Here is a 9,985-nt window from a genome sequence, read left to right on the forward strand (position 1 = left end):
CCCCCACACAAAAACGTAATCGTCATTGTCACTTCAAATTTAAGGACATAAAAAGACTTAAATGTCTTAAACGGTACAAGAAAAGACTTTAATATATTTTCAAGAGGTCTTAAACTTGAAGACGGAAAGACGAGAATCATGATATAGCTTAATGTGATGATTAAACTTCCATAAGGGAATGATTTCATTGTATAAACAAAACAAAACGTCAAAACGCGGTGCGGGTGATTTGATATGATAATCTCTAAAGGAAACCGCCTGCCCTCAGAAAAGTTTTGATGGCATTTTCATTTCATCTTGCCTGCGTATAATGAGCACAGTGCTGCTTTATGTACAGTCGTTACCGGGGAAACCGTTTTGTGCTGTTCCAAATGCGCCACCTGCTGGCAATTTGCTGTTCTGGTTCAGAACAATGCGAAAATTGCTAATGTGCCTTCAAAAATCCAAACGATTAACAAAGTAAGGTGTGTGTTTGTGTTTTAAATTAAGATAATAACTTAATTGACTAATTCCTTTTTTATAATTTATATAGTTGGGTTTTAATAGCCCAATAACATCTGATTTGAAGTGAAGAACTCCAGTATGTAAACATGTAATTTACCTAAAGTGCTGGAAAATCTTAAAAATGCACCTTGAAAGTGCTTGAATTTTACTTTGGAAAAGGTGTAAGAACCCTGTTATCAGTAATATGTCTAAAAATCTCTGGGTGCTTTCACACCTGTAGATCGATTGCTTTGTTCCGAAACAGACATTAAAATTATTACAATATTGCTTTTTATTCTTGGTGCGGTTTGCTTTGACACGGCAAAGTTTCTAAACCGACTTTGTTAATACAAGTCACGTGCGAGTAAACTGTTCTCTCATTGGTCAAATCCACCAGTTTCCGCGGTTTATTTTCCAGGATTCCACTGTCACAGCTGTCATTCGTCAGGATGTAACGACAGCAGCTACGCGGACTTATTGTTGGGGTTTTTTTGTAGCTGTCGTTATATTAATTTATCATTTTGAGTCCAGGATTCATCGGGAAAACATTTTTAAAATGCAACTACTATGAAGAAGAGCAATAAGACGGCATTATAAAATGAAAAAGTGTGCTTTGATTTTGAATGGCGAAGACGTGCTCACCCACAGACATTCACAGGTTCATTTTGAGGTATTAGCAAAACGACAAAGCTAATGCTTTTCATGGAACTTGCGTAATTACCCATCATACATTGTGATATAGCCTGGTTCATTGGTCCGTTGGATCGAATTGCTTTCTCACTACAACTGAACCACTCCAGGGTTCGTTTTCAATCGAGCCGAGACCACCTTGTTCAGGCGTGGATCCAAGCACGATTGCCCAAACGATTGTGTTCACATATGTCCAAACGAACCAAGGTAAGGGGGGAAACGCGCCAGGTTCCAAAACAACGGGCCAACTGATTCCCTTTTGAATATCAAGTTGTTGTTTGTGTCTTTAGGTGGTGCAGACAGCCCTGTCAGAGACCCAGGACCCAGAGGAGGTGTCTGTCACAGTGAAGGCCTTCATGACTGCTGACCTGCCCAATGAACTCATTGAGCTGCTGGAAAAGATCGTCCTGGACAACTCGGTCTTTAGTGAACACAGGTGCATAAGCCCAAAAATATTCCAACATATGAACATTTGGAACAGGCCATTTTTGTGTGTTTTCTGACTTTTACGGACCTGAAATTCTTTGGATTTCCAAAGCCCAAAACTGAAATTCTTTGTCTTGTTCAACCGTTTAATGCAATTTAATTTAAGTCCAATCTTCGTTTCATTCCTAGAAACCTACAGAACCTGCTCATCCTAACAGCCATCAAAGCGGACCGCACCCGCGTCATGGAATACATCAACCGCCTGGATAACTATGACGCCCCAGACATCGCCAACATCGCCATCAGCAGCGAACTGTTTGAGGAGGCCTTTGCTATCTTCAGGAAGTTTGATGTCAACACCTCTGCAGTGCAGGTATGTGTTTGAGCCATACTTTCAGTAGCCTTCTTATTCAAGTGTAGGCTTTCTGAAGTGATTTATTGAATAGCAGACAAGGAAAGAGCTGATGTTTCCTGTCCTCCTCAGGTTCTGATTGAGCACATTGGTAATCTGGACCGGGCGTATGAGTTTGCGGAGCGCTGTAATGAACCTGCAGTGTGGAGCCAGCTGGCTAAGGCTCAGCTGCAAAAGGATCTCGTCAAAGAGTCCATTGACTCCTACATCAAGGCTGATGACCCCTCTGCCTACATGGAGGTAGTTCAGGTCGCTTCCCAGAGTGGTACGTCCTGATCAGTTCTAGTTCTAGATAATAAATGATTGCATTTAAGGACATTTTTCCTCTGTTTCTGTATTCACAACTGTATTTCCTGGCTCAGGTAACTGGGAGGACCTGGTGAAGTTTCTGCAGATGGCCAGAAAGAAGGCCAGAGAGTCATATGTGGAGACAGAGCTGATCTTTGCACTGGCCAAAACCAACCGTCTCGCTGAACTGGAAGAGTTTATAAATGGACCAAATAATGCACACATCCAGCAGGTGATGCACAATTGTGTTTTATGAATTCCTTAGTTCTTTAATGTCTTATAACAGTGTTATTATAGTATTATTAAAATACTGTTAATGAATTCCTTAATTCTTTAATGTCTTGTAACAATGTTATTATAGTATTATTAAAATACTGTTATAGCATTTATTAGTATTTTGAATTGGCTTTTATTTTTCTATTTTCAGTTTTCAATTCACTTACATTTGGTACTTTTATTATGTGCTTTTGTAAATATTTTTATTTAGATTTTATTTTTATATTTTATTTCAGCAAAATCATAAATTTTATTAACAATTTAACAATTTTTAAATAAATAATTCAGCCGAAATACACACATACATATATACATATACACACACATATATACATATACATGCATATAACTTTATATAGTTTTTATTTATTTTTATTTTATATTTAATTTCATTTCAGTTTTAGTCATTTTAATACATCAACCTAAACTAATTTAATTTGCCAGGGCAGAATTAAATTTTTTATATATATATATATATATATATATCTTAAATATTTGTATTTTATTTTTATTTCAGCTTTATTTTAAAACATTTATTTTTATTTTATCGAAAACAATTTCATACAGTTTTAGTTATCAGTAACAACACTGGTTATTAAGAGTACTTTATTATAGAAGTATAAAAAATATATTATGTAACACTGTTTATTTATTATTGCTCACAGGTTGGAGATCGCTGCTATGATGAGAAGATGTATGATGCGGCAAAACTTCTGTACAATAACGTCTCCAACTTCGGCCGCTTGGCTTCTACCCTGGTCCATTTGGGCGAGTATCAAGCCGCTGTGGACGGCGCCCGCAAAGCTAACAGCACTCGCACATGGAAGGAGGTGTGCTTTGCTTGTGTGGATGGGACAGAGTTCAGATTGGCTCAGATATGCGGTCTTCACATCGTGGTTCATGCCGACGAACTAGAAGAGCTCATCAACTATTACCAGGCAAGTTGTGATCCTCCAAGAAGATTCTGCAACTAACAGAGGCGATAAAAATGGAATTAATTTATATGGTTTTAAAATGCTCTCTATAGGACCGTGGCTACTTCGAGGAGCTGATCACCATGCTGGAGGCGGCGCTGGGGTTGGAGCGCGCTCACATGGGCATGTTCACAGAGCTGGCCATCCTCTACTCTAAATTCAAACCACAGAAGATGAGGGAACACCTGGAGCTCTTCTGGTCCAGAGTCAACATCCCAAAGGTACACAGCACTACTAAAGATGATTGTTATTTCAGATGTTGGTTTGTAACGCTCATCTTTTTTTAAGTGTCCTTCACTCAGTTCTGTTGAACAGCAGGAGTTCATTGAATTCTTCTTCCATCATCCCCCTCCAGCTATAATTTAATTCAACATGTAATCTGATATTCTCCAAAGGGATGATCATAGTATCACCATCTGCAATGCAAAGATGTTACAAAGTCTGTCTCCTTCACTTCTTGACGTCTTTTCTTTTTCAGGTCCTGAGGGCTGCAGAGCAGGCTCACCTGTGGGCAGAGCTTGTTTTCCTCTACGACAAGTATGAAGAATACGACAATGCCATCATCACCATGATGAGCCATCCCTCAGATGCCTGGAAAGAGGGACAATTCAAAGACATCATCACCAAGGTAAAGTTCAACTGCTTTTCCTGTGTAGATAAATACACTTCCAGCAAACTTCATTTGAGTTTAAACTCTGATGACGTTTTACAGTGTTACTATTGTTTTATAAAACTATAACAATCAGTGGTTGCTAACAGAAATAAAGCCAAAATAAAATATAAACATGATCTAAACTATTTCTAAACATCTAATGATTTGTCCATTTGAAAGTGATTTGTTAACATTTACATAGTGCCAATTGTATAGTTATTATTAATTATATATATTATACTTACAAGTATAATTGTTAATTATTAGTATTGCAAAAACAATTATTTGACATAAATTAATATATAATATTGATGAGTATGATTACTATTAATTATTAGTATAAATATACAAAATACACAATTTACTAAATTAAATTAAGACATTATTAATATATACATTAAAAAATAAAAGGGAATACATTTTAAATGAAAAAGAAACATAAATGAAAATAAATAAATAACATTTTACATTTAAAATGAATACTGATCATATAAAAATAAAACAATTTAAAAATGTTATTAAATAATATAATAGTATATATAAACAATACTATTACAACACCACCAGGAAATGAATTAAATTACTGTGATCGTATTTCTTGTTTTGTTTAGGTGGCCAACGTGGAACTGTACTACAAAGCAATCCAGTTTTATCTGGAGTTCAAGCCCTTGTTACTGAACGACCTGCTCATAGTTCTTTCCCCGAGACTGGATCACTCGCGTGCCGTCAACTTCTTCAGCAAGGTACAGAAAGCAAGCACAAGGCTTCCTTGCCTGTGTGGTGAGCCTTTGAACTTTGAACTTCATGCTTGTTTAAAATCTGCTAAAATGACATTTTGGTTTCTTCAGGTCAAGCAGCTTCCTCTCGTCAAGCCTTATCTGCGGTCAGTACAAAATCATAACAACAAGTCTGTCAATGAAGCACTTAACAACCTCTTCATCTCAGAGGAAGACTATCAGGTACAAACAACAGTGTAAAGTATTTTTCAAAAAAAACAATTATAGTAGCTTTTTACAGTAGCTATTGTCCGCCACCTCATCATCTGTTCAACTGTCCCGTCCGCAGGCACTCAGGACATCTATAGACGCATACGATAACTTTGACAACATCTCACTGGCCCAGCGTTTGGAGAAACACGAGCTGATCGAGTTCAGGAGAATCGCTGCTTACCTCTTCAAGGGCAACAACCGATGGAAGCAGAGTGTGGAGCTGTGCAAGAAAGACAAACTCTACAAGGTGAGTTGGATGATGGGGTAGTTGTCTAGTCATGCTATGTGTAAATGTAGTTGATCTGATTTGTGACAGCCATGTGTGTTCTTCTACCCAGGATGCCATGCAGTACGCGTCTGAGTCGAAGGACATAGAACTGGCCGAGGAGCTGCTGCAGTGGTTCCTTCAGGAAGATAAGAAGGAGTGTTTCGCCGCCTGCCTCTTCACCTGCTACGACCTGCTCAGGCCTGATGTGGTGCTGGAGACGGCGTGGAGACACAACATCATGGACTTTGCCATGCCTTACTTCATCCAGGTGATGAGGGAATACCTCAGCAAGGTAAGGATGGGCTGCTACTCTAAAATGGGCAACAAAATGTATGGAGGACTAGGAATGTCACTTTAAAAATAAAATGAACTTTAATTATTGTGAATTATTTCATAACTGAAAAGTGATTTAGTAACATTTACATACAGTAAATTGTATTTGTATAATTAATAAAATATTATAATTATTAGTATTATATTGATAACTGATGTCTTTATTTTATTAATTTGAACGTTATGAATGGCTAAAATTACATTTTCAATTAATTTTTAAATTATAATAATTAAATAATAAAAATGAAGACATTATCAATATATAAAAAATAAAAACATGAGAAATTAAGCTAATTAATTTTTAAAATGTTTATTTTTCACTTTGAAATGTGATTTAACAGTCACATACTTCAGTTTAGTATAAGATATTATTATAAAATGAAAACATCAATTATCAGAATACTAATTTCTGAATTAATTAGAATGAATAATAGAATTTTCGTATACAGACTGAAAACTTTTTCTGTTGTATTTAGGTGGACAAGCTGGAGACCTCTGAATCCTTGAGGAAAGAAGAGGAGCAGGCGACAGAGACTCAACCCATTGTTTATGGTAAAACAGTGAAAGTACATTGCAATGGAAACTAACTAGTATTTAGTTTGTTTGTTTTTTAAATAATACATTTTATTAAATCAATTTTCTCAATATCTCTCATTCCTCAGGCACACCTCAGCTCATGCTGACAGCCGGTCCCAGTGTGCCTGTCCCCCCGCAGCAGGCTTACGGCTATGGGTACACAGCAGCGCCTGGCTACCCCCCAGCTCCTCAGGCCCAGCCGGGTTTCGGTTACGGCATGTAAGGACCTCCCCATTTCCAGCTCGCTCCTCTTCCAGCTGCCGCTTGGTTCGGTCCAGCACCCCCATGGATCTCTCTTCCTCAGTCCTCCACCAGTCCGACTCTACCACTTTGTGCTCACAACGGGGGATTTGAGCAAATGTTATTCTTTTACTTTACCTTTTTTAAAATGATTGTTTTTGTTTATCGCGTTTTCTTTATACCATCATGAAGGACTTTATTTCTATATTGTCAAAGATTTCATCAAGAATTATTTTTTTCACATTCCAGATACTTACTAGATTTAATTTCCTGTCAGTTTATCTGTCAATAAAAGGGGAATGGTGTCTACAATGAGGAGACTTGTGGGAGAAGCAAGTCAGCTTAATTAAAATGACAAAACAACTTCAGATTTGCACTCCGTAGTCAGAGAAAAACTAATGTATCATTTTGGTGTGTGTGAACAACTTGTTCAGTCTGTCAGCATTTAATATTGTATATTCCAGGAAAGAAAATAAAATCGAGAAAAAAATATACAACTACCGCCTCCACAAACAAACACTACTCAATACCAGTAATTCAATGGGGGTGCGTAGCTCTCGAAATATATATAAAAAAGGGTTCTTTTAAATGCATAAACATGCATTCATATGGCAACTTCTAACTTTTTCCCTGACCTATGCAGGTTCTCCAGTTTTTGTTTTCCATATGAAAAACAAACTTTTGTTGTGCAGTAACCCGTACTCATTGTGTGGGACCATCCATTTGAGGAGGGATAATGATTAAAATATATATAAATATATATGCGGCTCTCCACACCTGTGTGTGTTTTACTAACCTTACCTCTCTGTGCTGCAGTGTGTATGTGTGCGTATGTGTGTATGCTGGTTGTTGTGATGTTTAGGTCACTGTACGGCACCGAAATGAGACTAGAAAGCCAGTTTATCCTGCCAGTTATTCCTAAACTCAGTTTACCCTTTATTTGTAAAGAAGTGAAATCAAAAATGGTTTAAGAACAAAGATTAACCTGTGTGTCCTGTACTCAGTTTTCACTGAGTTGAGATTAATTATACACGTATATTGTAGTGATCTGATTGTGCACAAAGAGAATGAAATTCCTCACCCAGATTATCATTATAAATAAAGGCTTCTTGTTTGTCAAGAAAAATCTGGTCTAAACATAGCTTCATGTGCCATGTATTCTTTTCCCAACACACTTTGTAATTTCTCCCCCTTCATACTCACTGGACCGTTTCAGACATTCATAACATAAATGAAGCTTTAAGGCGGGAATTTGTGGCTTAATCACTCATGTAAATAAAAATGTTAATACTTAAGAAGCCAGTTTGACATAAATCCAGTGTTTTAAATCAAAATGTTCACAAAATGGATTATACAAGCTTTGCTGTGTGATTGAAAAATGATCAGGAGGTGATTTTTGCACCTAAATCAAAGCTAAACAAACAAAAGTCATTTATTCCATTGGGTATGGGGGGGGGAGGGGAATGAAATATGATAGAAATGAGATTCCCCAAAATAAAATTTTCTGTACATAAGACTTATAATGATAAAAAATGTATTCGTGTTCAATGATGGAATGGGTGAACCGTTTACTTAAAATAAATGGTTAAACCTATAAATCAATGTGTGATTTTAACCTTTTTAATTCATCTTCACCACTCTTTCTAGTTGTATAAAAAATGATAAGTTTAGTCCCATCTTAATCCAATAGTGTTATTCAATACAATTTTAGGTGTCCAGTCACTTTATCAATAAGATCAGCTGGTCCCGGTCCCACACCAAGAACCGTCCGAGACCCTGGTGCAATTTGGGTTCTTCCAGCATCTTGGATTAAACTGACCGGCAGTCCGACCTCTTTGGCGTGGGACAGCAGCTCCAGCAGACAGTCCTCGTCTGGAGCCTTGACCACCACTTTGGGCTGACCGCAGTACTCCCACTGTTTCAGGAGCTCTGGGTTTCTACGCTGGACCTGCTTGTATGCGGACACAGCGGCATGGGAGCACTGGGCTGCCACTTTACCTTTGCCCATCTTCAGATCTGTTCGGACCACCAGGATCATTTTGAACTCTCCGCTCTCGCCCATCATGCTGGCCTCGCTGCCAGCACCGGCGCTGTTTCCTAAAGCTGCCATCATGCTGCGGGACGATCTGCCAAAACGCCCACTGAGTTGCCATCCGAGGCAGAGCCCACAGCCTACACCTGCCAGCATACCCAAAGCGACAGGCCCATACAGAGAATCCATCCTCGTATCTGATGAAACACAAGAGTGATCCATAACATAAACATCAGTGCATTTCTATACCCTTACACAAAATTACCATGTTACCATAGTACAAAGGTGAATGTTACTGCAACAAATCTGGTACTATCTACAAATGGCACATTAAGTGAAACCAAACAGCAAAAAGATTTGTATCACACGTTAATTTACTGTAACAATAACGGTTACTATAGTATTTTAACCTCGGGAAACTATGGTTTACCATTTATGTAAATAAAAATATGCTAATACTCGCGTCTGACTTAAGAAGCCAGTTTGACATCCAGTTTTAAATCTAAATGCTCATAACTGATCACATTAGCCTCGTTGTGCAATTGAAAAAGAAAAAAGAGCAAATATAACTAAACTAAATGATTATGAAAACACCGTGTGAAGGAAATTTGATGTTTATTATGTTTCTATATTAGTAACAATAACTGTTACTATAGTATTTTAGAGGAAGCACTGGGATCTGCAGTATGGGTACAGAATCAAATAAGCAGAATCATATTTGTGCTACTAATAATAATCTATAAAACGACCGCTTTCTGCACTAACGTTACATTCGTCAAAGTCAATGCTGTCAGCCCAGCCGGCTGGATCAAATCTAGGTAAAAACGTGTTCGCTTAAACGACCCTCTAACGAGCTTTTAAGTATACTAACCGGTGCTGGTGAGACTATTGAGCATAAATGTGTTTCTGAACATTTGAAACCGGACTCACCAGAAATCAAAATGATTCAGCAACCTGTAGTTCCCCGCAAACTCCACGAGCCGCTCCTTTCAAACCGACGCTCAATGATGACGTCACGTGTTTAAAGCAACCGCCAAAACCCGAGAAAAATTCGGCAAGAATCCAGTCAGGTTTCTATAATGTGTGATTTATCCTCATGAATTAATATTTTAAAGTCTTCACCTTTCTTTCACACCTTTATTTTGAATTATTTAGGAAATAAATTGTCTATCATATTTCATTAGGCGGTGAAAAGGTGTTGTTGCAATTATTTTTATTTTTTGCCTAATTAACGTATGGCAAAACATTTAAAACGTAAGTGTGATGCCTCAAAATCTAGCACACTACCTTCCTAGACAGCATTTTGAGTATCACGAGTTAGTACCCAGCTACACCAGTCACTTACA

General features: G+C 37.6%; 2 protein-coding genes across 2 annotated transcripts in view; one reads left to right on the forward strand and one right to left on the reverse strand.

Moving 5' to 3' along the window:
* The window catches only part of cltca (clathrin, heavy chain a (Hc)), a 34,617-nt gene extending 27,250 nt beyond the window's left edge, over positions 1 to 7,367 (forward strand). Inside the window, exons 19-31 of the mRNA XM_058789568.1 lie at positions 1,464 to 1,609; positions 1,789 to 1,972; positions 2,084 to 2,276; positions 2,374 to 2,531; positions 3,241 to 3,513; positions 3,603 to 3,770; positions 4,028 to 4,177; positions 4,813 to 4,944; positions 5,050 to 5,160; positions 5,267 to 5,437; positions 5,529 to 5,750; positions 6,268 to 6,343; positions 6,454 to 7,367. Coding sequence (XP_058645551.1) covers positions 1,464 to 1,609; positions 1,789 to 1,972; positions 2,084 to 2,276; positions 2,374 to 2,531; positions 3,241 to 3,513; positions 3,603 to 3,770; positions 4,028 to 4,177; positions 4,813 to 4,944; positions 5,050 to 5,160; positions 5,267 to 5,437; positions 5,529 to 5,750; positions 6,268 to 6,343; positions 6,454 to 6,590 — 2,121 coding nt within the window. The 3' untranslated portion in view covers positions 6,591 to 7,367. The remainder of the gene's footprint in view (positions 1 to 1,463; positions 1,610 to 1,788; positions 1,973 to 2,083; positions 2,277 to 2,373; positions 2,532 to 3,240; positions 3,514 to 3,602; positions 3,771 to 4,027; positions 4,178 to 4,812; positions 4,945 to 5,049; positions 5,161 to 5,266; positions 5,438 to 5,528; positions 5,751 to 6,267; positions 6,344 to 6,453) is intronic.
* Positions 7,368 to 7,688: 321 nt separating this feature from the next.
* Positions 7,689 to 9,708, reverse strand: ptrh2 (peptidyl-tRNA hydrolase 2). Its single transcript, XM_058789569.1, has 2 exons — positions 9,570 to 9,708; positions 7,689 to 8,836 (listed from the first exon to the last, which is right to left on the reverse strand). The coding sequence occupies exon 2, from the start codon at positions 8,826 to 8,828 to the stop codon at positions 8,304 to 8,306; it is 525 nt and encodes a 174-aa protein (XP_058645552.1). The 5' UTR covers positions 8,829 to 8,836; positions 9,570 to 9,708; the 3' UTR covers positions 7,689 to 8,303.
* Between the last annotated feature and the right edge of the window lie 277 nt (positions 9,709 to 9,985).

The sequence above is a fragment of the Onychostoma macrolepis genome, chromosome 10 (assembly GCF_012432095.1).
Source record: "Onychostoma macrolepis isolate SWU-2019 chromosome 10, ASM1243209v1, whole genome shotgun sequence".
Taxonomy (NCBI): domain Eukaryota; kingdom Metazoa; phylum Chordata; class Actinopteri; order Cypriniformes; family Cyprinidae; genus Onychostoma; species Onychostoma macrolepis.

Excerpts from the sequence above, each read along its gene's own strand:
- ptrh2 (XM_058789569.1), bottom strand. The coding sequence starts at position 8,828 with ATGGATTCTCTGTATGGGCCTGTCGCTTTGGGTATGCTGGCAGGTGTA.